The sequence below is a fragment of the Haliotis asinina genome, chromosome 15 (genome assembly GCF_037392515.1).
Source record: "Haliotis asinina isolate JCU_RB_2024 chromosome 15, JCU_Hal_asi_v2, whole genome shotgun sequence".
NCBI lineage: Eukaryota > Metazoa > Mollusca > Gastropoda > Lepetellida > Haliotidae > Haliotis > Haliotis asinina.
This window is the reverse complement of record NC_090294.1, coordinates 23,711,816-23,729,806: the sequence shown is the minus strand read 5'-3', so window position 1 is coordinate 23,729,806 and position 17,991 is coordinate 23,711,816. Positions and strand designations below refer to the sequence as shown.

The 17,991-nt window shown below is 41.3% G+C and overlaps 1 protein-coding gene across 1 annotated transcript in view; it reads left to right on the top strand.

Annotated features, from left to right (window-relative positions):
• Positions 1-2,160: 2,160 nt before the first annotated feature.
• Positions 2,161-17,991, top strand: part of LOC137266314 (uncharacterized) — a 50,156-nt gene continuing 34,325 nt past the window's right edge. Inside the window, exons 1-4 of the mRNA XM_067801799.1 lie at positions 2,161-2,535; positions 13,017-13,571; positions 14,240-14,360; positions 16,859-16,964. Coding sequence (XP_067657900.1) covers positions 13,114-13,571; positions 14,240-14,360; positions 16,859-16,964 — 685 coding nt within the window. The 5' untranslated portion in view covers positions 2,161-2,535; positions 13,017-13,113. The remainder of the gene's footprint in view (positions 2,536-13,016; positions 13,572-14,239; positions 14,361-16,858; positions 16,965-17,991) is intronic.

Here is a 17,991-nt window from a genome sequence, read left to right as displayed (position 1 = left end):
TATAGTAAATAGAGAGATTGGGAGTTTCTAGGACTTAATACGAGGGGATGTCAATACGTTTTGAGCCTTGAACATTTTTCATACCCAGGTGTCACAGCCTATGGTACGACATTAAACCTTGGGGTGTAGCTGATGTGATATATAAGTTTTGGTATCCTACTCTCAGAAGTTATTGAACGGCTCACATTGACAGAAAGAGACCCCCCTCACGGCAGTGAAAATGAATAAAATTGTGTATAGAGCAGTAATTAAGTTTTTAGTTCTTGAAGGAAAGTCGGCGAAGAACATTGAAGAAGTTTATGGGAAGTCTTCCCCTTCATCTGCTACCATCAAACGATGGGTCAATAAATTTAAGCATGGTAGACTCACAAAGGGGCTATGTTGAAAAATAAATGTGGTTCATACCAATATTTTGTGTTTTTCTATGCAAGGCTCAAAACGTACTGATATCCCTTCGTAAGTCCGGTCTCACGAATACACATATGTGACACATGTGGTCTCACCTAATGTGACTTTGTTCAAACGTACCACTGTTCACCTAGCAGAACATGGGTGCCCGATGGGATAGGCTATGCGACTATTAACCTTCGAGAGCTGCTTTGGTTAGACACTGTAATAATAGTCAGATTGTTTGTTTGTTTGTGCGTTGAGTATTTACCTTGTACATGGAAAGGACGAATTATTCATTCAAAATTATCATTGTTATTATTCCTTTCAAACGGTTAAAAATATTTATCCCGGTCAAACGTTTGTGCACATTTCGGTCACTACTGTCATTTAACACGTACGGAAGTAAGTATTTATAAACTGATGTTTCGATGCATGGAAATTCACTGAATGGAAACAAAATTACCCCACTTACAAACCTTGTTGATACAGGGGAAAATACTTTGCTGACAAAAGAAAGTGCACGGATCGAAAATGTTTTATTACCGATAATCAAGTGATCAACAGCATGAGCACGGATCTGCACAGCAGTGATACGACCACAGGTGACAACGAAGGCGACCCTGCCCACTCGATGCCGTTAGTCGTCTCTTACGACAAGCATGGATTATTTGAGATATATATTTTTTTTCATTTTTTAGCCTCGATCTCCATGTGTTCGTGGTGACACTGGTAGAACACTGACCTGACGAAAACCAGGTCTATTCACCCACGAGAAAATCTCAACAAAGAAGTATGGTCAAACACCATTATTAAAAGCATTTCCCGTTCTTTGTTTACAGCGCACGTTCTTTGAATTTATAAAGGTAATTTTCGCGCTTATGTAATCCGATAGAATAACTGGCATAGAAAATGTTTTCAGAAACGTGGGAACGAGTCAGGAAAAAACGCGGCGTTCTGGAGCGTACGTGTCCTCGCTCCATGACTCAAGTCAGCGTTCCCGACGTGACAAAGCCACATGCGAGACACATATTTGAATAAATAAACAAACAAAGTTTCTCTTCGTCATGTTTTCACAACAGTTAAACTGAAGAAGTCGACAAACACTGACGTTTTTATCCTCAAAACACTTAAAACAACGCCCAAACCCATTCTGGCATTTAATACGAATACCGCTGATTTTTCTTCTATTTTCTTTTTAAAAAACGCCCAAAACTGTGCGATGTTACGACTTCATAACTGTTGATTTTTTCAAGTAATCCCTAAGACGATTCAGTTAAGAGGATAACTGTGTTTTTAAAAAACTGAAAAAGAAAAACAAAGCCTCAGAATTACTTCTTACACAACACCCCCTCCCGGGCCTTCGGCGTGACGAACCAGCACTTATACCACTGGAGTACTACAGAGCCCCCGCAAAACATACGACTTGCATGCATATGTATATAAATGAATAAAAATGGTATTTATTACAAAACACGCGCGCGCGCACACACACAGACACACACACGCACACACACACACACACACACACACTCACATACGTTGAAACAAATACATGCACAGAAATATGTTGATACATGATTTGCATGACATTAAAGATTCGAACACATATTATACGATTTATAGTTATTTAAGTGAACAGAAATCATATTTATCACACTCACAAGCACCCCCGGACGCATACGCAGACACACACAGAGGGACTTGGTGTATCTTTAAGTGGGGTACAGGGATTTGTTAAAGCGCGAGAGATTGGAATGTCTTTATCTCAGCATACCGGTCTGTGGATTCAGGCATGACGGCCGCGTTCGTCTCACGCCTGCAGTTGCCCAGCAAGGATCAATACATACGAACGGAACTTGGATTTACCTCAACACGTTAGAAGCCTGATGCAACTTGCTAAACCAGTTTAATACCATTCTGAGACAAAATCCTACACCGAGCGGAATAAATACACACCTTTCTGGATCCAACCACGTGACGAGCATGAGCTGTTGTTAAAATGACAACCCGGAAGAGAAATGCAGAGACCGGGTATGTGTTTTTGACAACAGCTACAGGGTATTTCAGACTAGCAGTTGACTGATAAACATATCACGTCATATTTTATACATACTGCTACAAGATTGGACGGGACATGTACTGAAGGTAAGTCGTTGTTTGTTCATTGTAGTTTTTTAGGTCACCGTGTTAGCTCGTCTTCGGGAGGGATAATGGGTTTGGGATATAGTCGTACCTGTAAATGTTACACATATATCACTGTTGAAATGAACACGCTTCGATTTTGTCCATCGATTATGCTATGTGTGAATCACAACACAAGCTGTCTCGTGTATAGTGACGAACAGGTGTGCTTAAACTAAGTTATAAGAATCGTGAAGCTACAGAATGTATGAGTCAGTAATTCCTATATGATGACAATACTGCTTGCTAGTGTGGATATAAGACGACCTGCTAGGGCCGTTTCTATCAGCTCGGTAACATTGAGTGGCTGTCTAATATACTAACGACGTTCACTCGGTAAGTGTGTGTGTATGAAGTTAGTTCTCAAAGGCCGATAACATCAACCGGCTGTCTAAAATACTGGTGACGTTTACCCTTCGGGAGTGTGTGCATGAGATCAGTTCGTTCTCCAAGGTTGATAAAATATAACGTAAGTCGACGTTCACAGGTACACAATGCCACAATCACCACTCACCGATGTCGGTTTGCGCCAGTCGATCCAGATACGCGAGACCATTTGTTTGCACAGATATAAATATACCATAAGCATAGTTAGCGGGTCCGCTTCGAAAACAACCCCACAGTAGACATAGTTTAATACCAGAGATAACAGGGAAAGGTTGCCTGACAGGCATGACATACACAAGCATGTTCATTTAACACGGTGCAGTGCAGCTGTGTAGAACACAGTGCGTATGCTTTCGGATACCATTAGATCATCCTAGGCTGACACACATTCTGGCTATGTAGCTGGTAGGCCGATCTCTTGCTCGGTCGAGTGTGGGATCCGTTACAGACAATGAATGTTGTGGCGGTTGAATGTGAAGTGGTATACTCATGGGCAGAAATAACGCAACGAAGAGTTAGCGTTTGTTGTACGTGACAGTCACAAGACTGTGTGGTATGACTTTAGGGCTCGAATTAAACACTGTGTTTTCAATTTCACTTAGTCGAAAACTCGTCACCTGTGGTGTATATTTAAAAAAAGAACGATTACAGAACTTCAAATTAATTTTCAACTGGAACATTGTTAAACACTACATTAACAAAGTTTTGAAAGCTTTGAATGTCGAATGTAGATAATCCACTGCTGGACATAATGAAAGATTCGTAAAGTTCTAAATGTCAACGCCACTATGGTGTCATAAAGACATATCGATGTCTGTTAACCCTGAAGGTCCGGCTTAGAATATTGGCCTTCAGTAACCCATGCTTGCCGTAAGAGACGACTAGTGGGATCTAGTGGTCAGGCTCGCTGACTTGGTTGACACATGCCATTGGTTCCCAATTGCGCAGATCGATGTTCATGCTGTTAATCACGGGATTGTCTGATCCAGACTCGATAATTTACAGACTACCGCCAAATATTTGGAATAGTACTAAGTGCCTCGTAAAACTACACTCACTCGATGTTTATACTAACGTGCATTCCCTGAAGATATACATAATATAAAGGAGTCCCAGCGAGTTGGAAGATTCAGAATCTTAGGAAATGACTTGCTTCATTTAGGTCTTTAGCATCACAGGAAGGTCTTGTAAGTAGGGGGAATAGTAATTCAGAGGTAGTGACACACACGATATGTCGACGATTCCCACCCGAGTTCGTATTAACGAGGTTTCGTTGCTAGGCAAGTGTAGTAGAGTCTACAGGTTGTATTGGAAGAGTGTCCCAAATTCGTCTTTTTTTGTGTTATGGTCAAAACTGGACAGTTGTGCATGGCCTGAACATGAAGTCTGCTGTCGTAAAGAGTGCTCGTAACGAGTGATAACAAAACAGGGTGACATGAACCAGCTACATCTGCTGCTGTGGGCGACTTTGTTTGATAATCGTGAGTGTGGTCGACAGCATGAACAACCAGCCACTTCTACCTGGTATGATGGCACAGTTACAGATAACACATCATTTCCTGGATAATTTAGGGTGCGGTCGACATCATGAACAACCAGCCACGTTGCAGGGTATGGTGGGGCAACTCTGCATGCAGCTGTTGATGAGACACACGACGTCCTAGACAACCAAGGATGTGGTTGACAGCATGAACAACCATCCACGTTGTAGGGGGTGTTGGGGCAACTCTGCCTGCAGATGTGGATGAGACACACGACGTCCTAGACAACTGAGGAAATGATCAATGCGCTCAATAGACGATGCCACGCGATCTCCGTGCTGTTGAAAGTTTCTGAGAGTATTGCCACATTCAAGTCGGAACTCAAAACATACCTGGTTTTAAATTATTATAAGGAACTCTGTTTGCACGTGTACATAGTGACGTGTTTAAACTGTATAACTGTCAGACAGTCCTTTGATCTGTCTTTGTAAATCGGGTTTGAAATATGAGGTTGTGCATGTTTGCATCGATCTCACGGAGGGATGGACCAAGAAGGAAGTTACCACTATGGAAATCGAACCCGGATCGTCATCGTGACAATAAAACACTTTAATCAGGTTACCCTGGTAACCAAAGTGACGATAAAAGGGGAGGAGTCAATGAAATATGTTGCTGAGTGAGAGAGTGGGCCGGGTGATTGAGTTAGTGAGTCACATTACGGGCCCTGATCGAGAATCCATCGAGGAAGATTGTGGCGCTCGCTGACATGTATTACGAGAAGGAATATCGAGCCCTACCCTTCGTGCATCTGTTTATATCTAGGGTAGATATCGACAACGGGTATCCATTCAACCGTATACTGACCGGGATGACCCACTTTTACAAACTGTTATTTACCCGATTTTGAATTGTGTAGATAAAAAAGTGCACAATGCTGATCTGATAGCTGTTGCAACAAGGAAGTTAGCATACCGTCAGCAAGAAGGTCTGGCTTGTAGTTTAACACCGCACAATATTCCTCCTGTATTGCGTCGGGCTGTAAGTAATCGAATCTTAACCAGGCAATCCAGTGATCAACATTATAAGCAGCGATCTACTCATCTGGAATACGATAACGTGTCTCAACCAAGTCAGAGAGCCTGACCACCCGATCCTGTTAGTCGCAGAATGCGACACGCATGGGCTGCTTAAGACCAATTCTACTCCAGATCTTCACAGGTCGACGACAGGAAAGACGGGATAACGCAGTCTTAGGTTTCACAGTAGGCACTGTAGCTTTGAACATACATTCGTTTTACACAGGTGTAATACGATCTTGAGTAATAACAGTTTAAGTACAAGCTAATATTTTGTTTTGGATTCGGCATAAGTCTAGGTTAAGTACGAAGATCATCATATGTGGTCGTTTGGTCTGTGTTACAGACACAAGAGCATATGGTTTTGTAAACTAGTCTGTCCTATATCATTCTCAGTACTATGCCTGAAGAAAGATACGGTACCTTAAAACTCGATGTATGTATGTATGTATGTATGTATGTATGTATGTATGTATGTATGTATGTATGTATGTATGTATGTATGTATGTATGTATGTATGTATGTATGTGAGTGAGTGAGTGAGTGAGTGAGTTTAGTTTTACGTCGCACTTAGCAATATTCCAGCTATATGGCGACGGTCTGTAAATAATCAAGTCTGGATCAGACAATCCAGTGGTCAACAACATGAGCATCGATTTGCGCAATGGGGAACCGATGACATGTGTCAACCAAGTCAGCTAGTCTAACCACCCGATCCCGTTAGTCGCCTCTTACGACAAGCATAGTCACCTTTTATGGCAAGCATGGGTTGCTGAAGGCCTATTCTACCCCGGGACCTTCACGGGTCATGTGTGTATGTATGTATGTATGTATGTATGTATGTATGTATGTATGTATGTATGTATGTATGTATGTATGTATGTATGTATGTATGTATGTATGTATGTATGTATGTATGTATGTATGTATGTATGTGTGTTTGTGTGTGTGTGTTTGTGTGTGTGTGTGTGTGTGTGTGTGTGTGTGTGTGTGTTTGTGTGTGTGTTTGTGTGTGTATGTGAAGGAAACTCTCACCAGTTCCTGTGGCAGATGACTTAACTACCGCAATTCCTATAGCATTGCTGCACACTATCGTTATAGGGGCGGTTGGGTAGCCTAGTGGTCAAGGCGTTCGCTCGTCACACCGAAGACCCGGGTTCTATACCCCACATGAGCACAATCTGTGAAGCCCGTTTCTGATACCCCACGCCGTGATCATGCAGGTATATTGCCAAAAAAGGCGTAAAACTCGTTTCCTCGTCACGCCAAAGATCCTGCAAGGACACTCTGTGTGGAGCCCACATTGTGTTGTCAGCAATCGGCCACAATTAGTCTGTGTTTGCAGGGGTTCAAAACATTTCTTAAAAGCCACTTGCTACAGGGCAAGTGACTTCAAGAAAGTAACTTGTCCTGACTGATTTCCCACTTGCCCTGATTTTCCCACATTGCTCAATGTTTGATGCTAGTGTTAGTGGACGTTTTTATCCAAGAGTGATAAATTTCAAAGAACCATAGCTCTACTTTATTACTATTGCGAAATGTGAAAGCTGCATTATGAGCTACAGATATGCAATGAAATCCAAGATTATTTGCAGTTTGAAAGCATAAGTGGAAAGTATCTAGTAGGCCACGGACAAGAAAGATACCATTATTTGACCGCCCGAAATGAAAATTGACTTGTCACGGGCGTCTGGCGATGGGATTTTTGAACCCCTGAAGTTTGGTGGACTTGTGTGAAATATTCTTCACACATTGTACATGATACATGTAATACATTCGCGTTTTCAGTCGCTCAAACCACAGTACAGCTTGTTCAGCCTGACGTGATCCAAGGGAATACTAATGCATTGCATGACCATGTCACAGCTTGTGGGTCCATTATTGGGGTGTACCTTTGACAGTTGATTGTTAACATGTCAGAACAGCCGAAACAAGATCGCTGTTAAACATTCTGTGATCCCTGTGTAATGACAATAACTGCCGTTTGTGCCAACTGACCTACCAGGTCATGTATATGAAGAGTAGCTCAGGTCAAGCTGAACAAGTTGTACGTCATAAAAAAACTGTCCACCACAAAATGTTACATCGTCTTAAACGATAACTTGAGCTAAAATATATACGTTAATAAGTTTGGAATTGCGCCAGGCCCGGCGCGTTACAGGTAGTCACAGGGCGTTGTCAGGAATACGGTCGTGACTTCAGTCAGCTGCAATGGTTCCTGGTTGGCATACCCTCTTAAATTCTGCCAGACAAACATCACCCGTGCCATGTTCATTGCCAGTACTTGAGCGGCACGATCTTCACAGGAACCATGTATTTGATCGTACCTGCTTGTTTTCTGTCTAAGGGAACCGTGAAGATCCCGGTTAGAACTGCTGGTCGTAAGAAGCGACAAACAGGATGGGATGGTCAGGCTCACTGACTTGGTTGACACATGTCATCGGTTCCCAATTGCGTAGATCAATGTTCATGCCGTTGAGCTCAGGATTGTTTGGTTCAGACTCCATTATTTACAGACCGCCGCCATATAGCTGGAATAATGCCTAGTGCGGCGTTAAACTAACAATCCAACCAAATCCATCGAGGGCCTCAAAGTGTCTCTTCTCAAATGTATACATTACTCACGAGACTACCCCACCGTCCTATGTATATATGATCACAGATGGTATAACACGGACGACGAAGTGATCCTTTCAACGTTAACCCGATGAGCATAGCAAATATACAGAGTTTGTTGAGGTTTTTAAATGATTGGAAACCGACAAATCTTTCTATGGATATGATAATTACTGATGTTGTCACACGTACCTGCAAACGTTCGTAAAATTAAACAAAGGCCGGTTCATCTCCACAGCAACGTCTTCAGTGGCGTTTATTCGAGACCCCAACGTTTATTCGAGACCCGTCGCGAGTGTTCGATTTACTTAGTGTTTATTTTAGGAAATACGGTCCACCAGAGAGTGGACGTGATGTAAGTACGGGTAGTGAAGAAAGGCTGTGTACACAAAACCTGTAAAGTGTTGAAGGTTTGCCTGAAGTCACGCCGTGACACAGACCAACACAAGTTGTGATCCACATAAAACATGTTCCCTAGTGCAGGTGGTGATGTTTGCAGCTCTTCACTGTAAGGTATAAGGATCATTACAAATAACCATGGTGTTCTGCAAGAGTACTTCGTCGCTAGCATATATTGAAAATATATAGACTGTAATTCTTTCATCGAATACAGTGTCCGTACCTCAGATATACATAGATTGGAAAGACTTTCGCCCGTACTGGCTACCCCCATGAAAATTCAAACTTACAACTTGACATGCATACCTCACCCTAAATATACATTCAATAGACTAGAACTGGTGTAAGAAAACAAACAATGAATTTATTTCAGTGTTGGAATATTACACCGTGAAGTGACTCTCACTAAAGGAAATTTACTATGTATAAAGATACGTACGCAGGCTCTCAAGGGCAGGCAAACCAGTCTATGTCTCAACGACGAAAGTAGCTTACTGTAGAGGACGGACGAATAGGTTGCCGAGAAAATACTATTTTTGGCGTTTGACCTTTTATAAAATGTCTGCAAATGTGATTATTAATGTGGTTTATACAAACTCCTAAATGAAACTATATTACCGTAAGTTGTGACTTTATTAACACGCGCATTAGAGCGACAGTTGAAATGTTGAAGGACTTTCACATCGCGTATCAGTGCATTAACACTGGGCACTCGCAGTTCACGAAACAATGATTAATGGAACGTTTAAACCTTAAGTGACGTCAGGATATGGCTTATAAGAAGGATTCGTGCTGTTGCTTTTGCATAGTATAACGTATTTCCTCTTATAAGAATATTATTTCAACGAAGTTGCACATTCGCCGCTTATCAGATTCCCGACGTTTTTGCGCAGGCTAGCCGACCAGTGGCTATTTAGCACACAGGGTCGGGTATGGGCTGTGTCTAAGAATCATGGTTTGAATCCATCGATCTTGACGAGGACCAGTTACTGTCACAACCAGGACAAGGTCCCTATAACTTGTGTCTCAAAATATTCAATTACACGTACAAGTAATTTCATTAAAATGACTAAGCATCTCGTAAATAAAGCATTCACTAGGTCCCCTTAAAGCGACCAACTAAATCAACCTAATAGAAAACAACCCCCAAATTAAAATTTTTAAATGTTCGTTTCATTTTTTATTCCGATGCAAAATGTGTGGATGGCAATATTCCTCAGGATACAATAAATAAGCGTGGACCCTCAACATGGAGCACTGGAACGTGACAATGAATGTACGCGAGACGCCACGACAAGTGCGTCCCACATAACGGAGATTAATTTACATGTTTTATTATGTTTTTCAACCCTGACTGTTACAGGAATATCAAAGGTTCAGTCAGTCACAAGGCCAGCTGTAGGCTTACAATGAGTTATGACTCAAGGGATCACAAGTAATGGCATGTATCAGGCGGTGCCGCACCATTTCGGCTCATAGCTGCTATTGAGTTTAGGAGAAGGTTGTGAATTAGTAGAAGACCGAAATGTATATGAATCTGTATGGGATATACACTCTTGCTATCTTATCTTGATATGTCGAACTCGGTGGCAACACCGGGAGTGGACACTCCGAGCAAATCACATAGATGTGTCTAACTAAAAGCGGCGTTCACATCCCACGGACACGCACGTTGTTGACCTTAATTGAACCTAGTCCGATTGATTTAAGCGTAGTTCGACACAGATCATCGTAGCTATGACAGTGAACTTCAGCAAACCCGTGATTTTCTGTGGTTAGACCCAAGAAAGTCAACATGTTCAAAATATCACGACGGTTGGGCTAAATGACAAGAAAATACTGTTACCGTAGTTTGAACGTGGTTGACCCGGGTTCTTCCTTGTAGACCTTGACTGACCCTACTGCACCCTTCTGTTGGCTGTAGCATGCCAGATTAACATGACACCGATAAAACCAGTGTTTACTAGGTCAGTGACCACGGTCCAGTAGAACAACGTTCATCACCACAGAATGTGACCACGTCTTTAGGCTGTGACAGTAAGAAATCGCTAACTTTTTCTTCTCTAATCTGCATTTACGGTAGTGTCGAATCTGTGATAACTCAAAGTAATTAAGTAGGGCCCTTTTACTTCGACACAACGGTATTTTACTGTTACTTTCACTAACCAACCATGACGTGCTGTGTTCACTGGCTGTGGGAAAGGAACGATCCATGTTCATTTGAATCTGAACAATATGGCCCGGAAGTTGAGCTTCTGTCCTAAGTTTGTATCTGATTCTCACGCACGATTATATACTCACATACAATAAACAACGTATCAGCAGTCGTGCAGTAGTGCACGTCTTGAGTAGAAGTTGATTTAGGCAAATCTGTGTCAACGACAGTCCTAAAAAAAATAACAAAAACCAAAAATGAAGTGACAAGGATGCATAGTTTTGTACTCATCTCACACTGTTTTTGTATCTTAATAAGTGAAATATCTTACGTCAGCGAATATAGAGGTCAGCGAATATATATATATATATATATATATATATATATATATATATATATATATATATATATATATATATATATATATATCTGTGTGCGTGCGTGCGTGTGTGTATGTATGTGCATCTGACAATGGCAACAGGAAGACCTATTTACCAATGAGTATCAGAACCTTTCACACCTTATTGTCAATCATAAGTCTTTAGACGTGAGGGGTGTTGGGGTAGCCCAGAGGTTAATGCGTTCGCTCGTCATGCCGAAGACCTGGGTTCTATTCCCCACGTAGGTACAATGTGTGAGCCCATTTCCGGTGCCTCCCGCCGTGATATTGCTGGAATATTGATAAAAGCGGCGTAAAACCCAAAACCAAACCTCACTGTATTGACCTCTATAGTTATTACAGATATTAAATACGATCTGGACAAAAGCGTTATATCTAAGCTATTCCGACTAAAGACTTAAAACTTTTTTTTTCACATTTATCTCTACGATTTATGTAGTTGATATGTGAAAGTGTGAAATATCTGTTAAGCTATGTTCGGTCTAACTACAATCCCAGTGGTTGGGAGAAACGCAATGTAAGGCGAGCGAGCGAGTTTAGTTTTACGTCGCACTCAGCAATATTCCAGCTATATGGCGATGGTCTGTAAATAATCGAGTCTGGACCAGACAATCCAGTGATCAACAACATGAGCATCGATCTGCGCAATTTGGAACCGATGACATGTGTCAACCAAGTCAGCTAGTCTAACCACCCGATCCCGTTAGTCGCCTCTTACAGGCATAGTCGCCTTTTATGGCAGGCATGGGTTGCTGAAGGCCTATTCTACCCCGGGATCTTCACGGGTCCAAATCTGGTTATGAAAATATGAAATCTCAACATGTTACAAGCATGGGTTGCTGAAGGCCTATTCTATCCTAGGACCTTCACGGGTAAGACCAACAAGAAGAGATCAACAAGTAAGATATTTTAACGTCTTCCGGTATAAAGCCAGGGATCGAACCCGCGACTTTCTGATGCTTTAACCATTACACTACGGAGGTAGTACTACTGTGTGGTTCCACATACAAATGCATATGAAAAAGGATGACACGACTGATAGGCCATCTCGCTTTCCTCCTCGTAATATCAATGTATTATTTTTCAGTTGTTGTTCCCAAGTGCGCAGATCGATGCTCATGCTGTTGATCACTGGATTGTCTGGTCCAAATACGATTACTTACACTGGAGAACACAAGCATTGGACAGAAATGGACAATTATCTAGCACCTTGATATATTTGTAGCTATATCCAGAAACGCATGGGCTACCTGTCATAATCAACTGTGCTTTAAATTAGTGTTTGACTTTCGCGGCAGAACTCATTGCACATGTCTGGTTCTCGTCGCTGCCGACTTCCGGTTTGAGCAAAATAGTGGTCCCGTCACCGCAATTAGTTATGCGGAGTGGCGTCCCTTGGGAACACCAGAAACCGATGAATACAACCTCGAAAGCTGGTGTCCTCAGGTATTTGAGTTTGTCAATACATTTTCCTTGTTGTTGGTTCAACCAGTGGAAAATTGGGTCACTTCATTCTCTCTTCCCACATGTCGTTTAAAAACATTTGAGCGCCTTGTTTACTTAATTTGAACAATTTTATCACAAATAACAATACTGCAGGGTGGCAATTGTGACATGACTAACCCCTTCTAAGGTGAATATCTTGGTTACACGTTAGAATTGATCCTCAGTAACCCGACCATGATGACCATAACAGGCAACTAACGAGATCGGGTGGTCAGACTCGCTGATTTGGTTGACACATCTCATCGGTTCCCAGTAGCTTAGATTAGTGCTCATGGCGTTGGTCACTGGATTTTCTTGTACTCGTGATTATTTACAGACCGGCACCATATAGCTGGACTATTGCTGACAAAAAGCCACCAAACCAACCTAACGTTTACAACCAAATTTGTAACATTTACATTAGAACACGCATATCTCGTTTCAGATTCAGCTGTCTAACTTCAAAATGCTGTGACTTTTATCAAATAAGACATTACGTGCCAGTAGCCGTTGCCTGGTAACAGCAAGTGCAAACCTTGGAGATGGCTGTAAGAAGACGATATCCGGTCTGCAGGCTGACACTGTCTGTGGTACTCTATATCAATGTAAGTCGAGTGTGGTGTAGTTATACTCCCCCAAGTCTGGACCCAAAAGACTTGCGAGGGAGCAGTGTAGCGAGTACCAAGGACGGATGTTCAGGTCCAGACAGTTGTGACTCGATCACGGAAAGTATGTGTGGATCGTTTGGAGTGTGTTCTTTATCATGCCCTGGTGGGTCAAGGACTAACTTTCCCTCTCAGACTGTATTAACGAGTTCTGCAATGTGCAGTGCATCTCAGCCAGGCTCTCTTCCGGCTGGTGTGAATAGAAACAATGGTAACTATTTTACCAATTCCAGTGATAGTACAACATGTAATGTCAATAAGACTGTGACCACTGGCACTGATTCTCCAAGACCCTTCAGCATTTCATTCTGGATTCAAGGGAATTGTAGTGACTGGTAAGTATACATGATATCACCCTGCCCGCATCCCACCCCACCCCACCCCACTTCTCTACACATGTAAACACTTTCCAAGACGGCATCAGGCACCGTCTGGAATTCAACAGCTGACCATTGCCACAGAGTCTGAACTTAAACCTCTAAACTGTCTTCAAGAATACACAAACCAAATTTAATAGTGTCTCATCTTTTCAGCAGATCACTGGACAGTGTCTGCATTTGAAATTTCTGTTTTTAACAGAGAAAGATGTCAGTAGCTGTCATGACATAACACTTATTGGAAATTCTTCTCTTAACCCACAATCGCCCTTATTCTGTCACAAATCTCTTGATGAATTGACAAAATAGTCCAACTTGCACTCTCAGTTAAATGGTCTTCTGTACAAGAGTTCAGAGTATAATGAAATATGCCATTAAAAAGTAGGTGATATTGGATTTACAAGATTGATAAATTGGTAATGATGAAGCCAAGAGAAAAGAGATAATGAAAAGAAATTAAGGGAAAATGTGGCAATTTATTCCAGTTCTTTAGAAATGTTTCATCTGGATGGATATATATTACTTTTTCTCTTATGCACTGGTATTGGCTAAGGGTATGCTCGCAAAATGGAATATTCCCTACCTTTTTGAATGGTACATCATGGTTTATGGTGTTCTGTTTCCAGCACTGTGCTGAGGGTTGATGAGCTCACAGTGAAGCTTAGTGGAAGCCAGTTAAATGTGAACACCAACACTGTGCCCTCCACTGTCACAGATACAGGCTTTGTTCATGTTGTTCTCACAAAGGTAGGCACAAACACTGTACTCAGATACAGGTTTCAGAAGGTAAAATAGTTGCAGTGTGAAATTTTCTCTAAGAGGATCATGATCAGACAGACCACGATCTGTGTAAGACCATGCAGCCACAATCCATGTCAGATGTTGATATAAAGATACATAATCCATGTCAGATGTTGATATAAAGATACATAATCCATGTCAGATGTTGATATAAAGAAACACAATCCATGTCAGATGTTGATATAAAGATACATAATCCATGTCAGATGTTGATATAAAGATACATAATCCATGTCAGATGTTGATATAAAGATACATAATCCATGTCAGATGTTGATATAAAGATACATAATCCATGTCAGATGTTGATATAAAGATACATAATCCATGTCAGATGTTGATATAAAGATACATAATCCATGTCAGATGTTGATATAAAGATACATAATCCATGTCAGATGTTGATATAAAGATACATAATCCATGCCAGTGACTAATAGCAGAAGCAACAATGCATGAATAGGAGCTGCTGGCATGAACAACAATTCATACACAGAGTTGGCCAAACAAGAAATAGTCAGGGTCCAGGGGAGGGTAGCATGAGTAACAGTCAATGTCAGGGATGATGGCATGAGTAACAGTCAATGTCAGGGATGATGGCATGAGTAACAGTAACTGTCAGGGTTGATAGCATGAGTAACAGTAACTGTCAGGGTTGAAGGCATGAGTAACAGTCAATGTCAGGGTTGATAGCATGAGTAACAGTCAATGTCAGGGTTGATGGCATGAGTAACAGTCAATGTCAGGGTTGAAGGCATGGATAACAGTCAATGTCAGGAGATGATGGCATGAGTAACAGTCAATGTCAGGAGATGATGGCATGAGTAACAGTCAATGTCAGGAGATGATGGCATGAGTAACAGTAACTGTCAGGGTTGATAGCATGAGTAACAGTAACTGTCAGGGTTGATAGCATGAGTAACAGTAACTGTCAGGGTTGAAGGCATGGATAACAGTCAATGTCAGGAGATGATGGCATGAGTAACAGTCAATGTCAGGGATGATGGCATGAGTAACAGTCAATGTCAGGGATGATGGCATGAGTAACAGTAACTGTCAGGGTTGATAGCATGAGTAACAGTAACTGTCAGGGTTGAAGGCATGAGTAACAGTCAATGTCAGGGTTGATAGCATGAGTAACAGTCAATGTCAGGGTTGATGGCATGAGTAACAGTCAATGTCAGGGTTGAAGGCATGGATAACAGTCAATGTCAGGGTTGATGGCATGAGTAACAGTCAATGTCAGGAGATGATGGCATGGATAACAGTCAATGTCAGGGATGATGGCATGAGTAACAGTCAATGTCAGGGATGATGGCATGAGTAACAGTAACTGTCAGGGTTGATAGCATGAGTAACAGTAACTGTCAGGGTTGAAGGCATGAGTAACAGTCAATGTCAGGGTTGATAGCATGAGTAACAGTCAATGTCAGGGTTGATGGCATGAGTAACAGTCAATGTCAGGGTTGAAGGCATGGATAACAGTCAATGTCAGGAGATGATGGCATGAGTAACAGTCAATGTCAGGAGATGATGGCATGAGTAACAGTCAATGTCAGGAGATGATGGCATGAGTAACAGTCAATGTCAGGGTTGAAGGCATGAGTAACAGTCAATGTCAGGGTTGATGGCATGAGTAACAGTCAATGTCAGGGTTGATGGCATGGATAACAGTCAATGTCAGGAGATGATGGCATGAGTAACAGTCAATGTCAGGGATGATGGCATGAGTAACAGTCAATGTCAGGGTTGAAGGCATGACTAACAGTCACTGTCAGGGTTGATGGCATGGATAACAGTCAATGTCAGGAGATGATGGCATGAGTAACAGTCAATGTCAGGGATGATGGCATGAGTAACAGTCAATGTCAGGGTTGATGGCATGAGTAACAGTCAATGTCAGGAGATGATGGCATGAGTAACAGTCAATGTCAGGGATGATGGCATGAGTAACAGTCAATGTCAGGGATGATGGCATGAGTAACAGTCAGTGTCAGGGATGATGGCATGAGTAACACTGTCAGGGTTGATAAGATGAGTAATAGTCACTTTCAAGGTTGATAGCATGAGTAGCAGTCAATGTCTGGGATTGATGACATGATCACTGTCACTGTAGCATGTGAGGTGATAGGTAAAAATGAATGCACATAGTATCAACTGTGAAGGTAAACCCCAGTTTATGTCAGTCCATGTTACAAGGATCTACCTGGTCTTCTGAACATTTTGAAAAGATAGGATGTGTATGTAACATCTATTTTTTCAAAACATTTTATCAGTTAGTCTGACTTATCATTAGATGCATTCTCAAAAATGTTTTTTTTCTTGTGTTGATAACAATATTTTGCAATGAAGTTACATGTATTTATTTATTTGTTTGTTTGTTTGTTTGTTTATTTATTTAAATTGCAAGAGATGTCATGTTTTCTCCAATGGATGTATTTCAGAGAAGTGCAACCATGTTTGATGTGTATGTGGACAATACTGCAAATTCTGTGTCAGGAACGACACCTGACTTCCAAAGTGACACCCTAGTTCTTGGACCTGAGACAGGTAAATATTGTCAGTGTATAAAATGGTCTGGTAAATACTTTAGATAACATGCTCCATACATCCAAGTAAATTCACCTTATCTTAAAATCTATTTTAAAAATGAGTGTTAGATTTAGCCTTGACAATTACTGTTTTGAACTATCATATCGCAAGCTCAAAGCACTGTGTTGACCAATTTTGTATTTTGTTTTGTACACATGTTCTGGAGGGGGATTCATTGATTTTGTACATGACAAGCATGGGGGTCACTTACTTTGTACATTGATTGTACCTCCAACTCCATGGAAAACATCATCATCGCCCCTAGACATAAATTATGAACATACACTTACTTTGAGAGTGTTGGCTCTATTCCTTAATGGATCTCAACCAAACTGTAACCAGAATATGTACATTACAAAGAAAGTGTTTTCAAGAATATAGCTGATTTTAAGATTGTACTAGAATAATATTTACCGTGAAATCGTTTGGGTGAGCTACTTTTTCATTTATGGTGAATTTAGGAAGGATAGCAATATGGATGAGTAATTAAGACACGATACTCCACTCCGAGATGATACAAGATTTGATGGTAGTCTGGTAGTTAAATGTGTGATTGTGTGGCAGTCACATAACTAAGTAACTGTTGTCTATGTTTCTTTTAGGTTCATTGCTATTTCTTGTGTGGAAATTTACTCTGTTTCATCAAATCTCTTAAATTAAATTAAACCAGCATCGACTGAAGACATATTTACTGATCACCAGCATTGTAACTGAAGTCAGTCTTTAGACCTGAAGACAACGAAAGACCACTTGGACCCACAACTGTCCTTATGGCTGACAGCTTTTTTCATCCCTGATAACTTAGAGTGAGTGAGTGAGTTTAGTTTTACGCTGATTTTTAGCAATATTCCAGCAATATCACGACGGGGGACACCAGAAAATGGGCTTCACCCATTGTACCCATGTGGGGAATCGAACCCGGATTTTCGGCATGACGAGTGAATGCTTTAACCACTAGGCTACCCCACCGCCCAGATAACTTAGA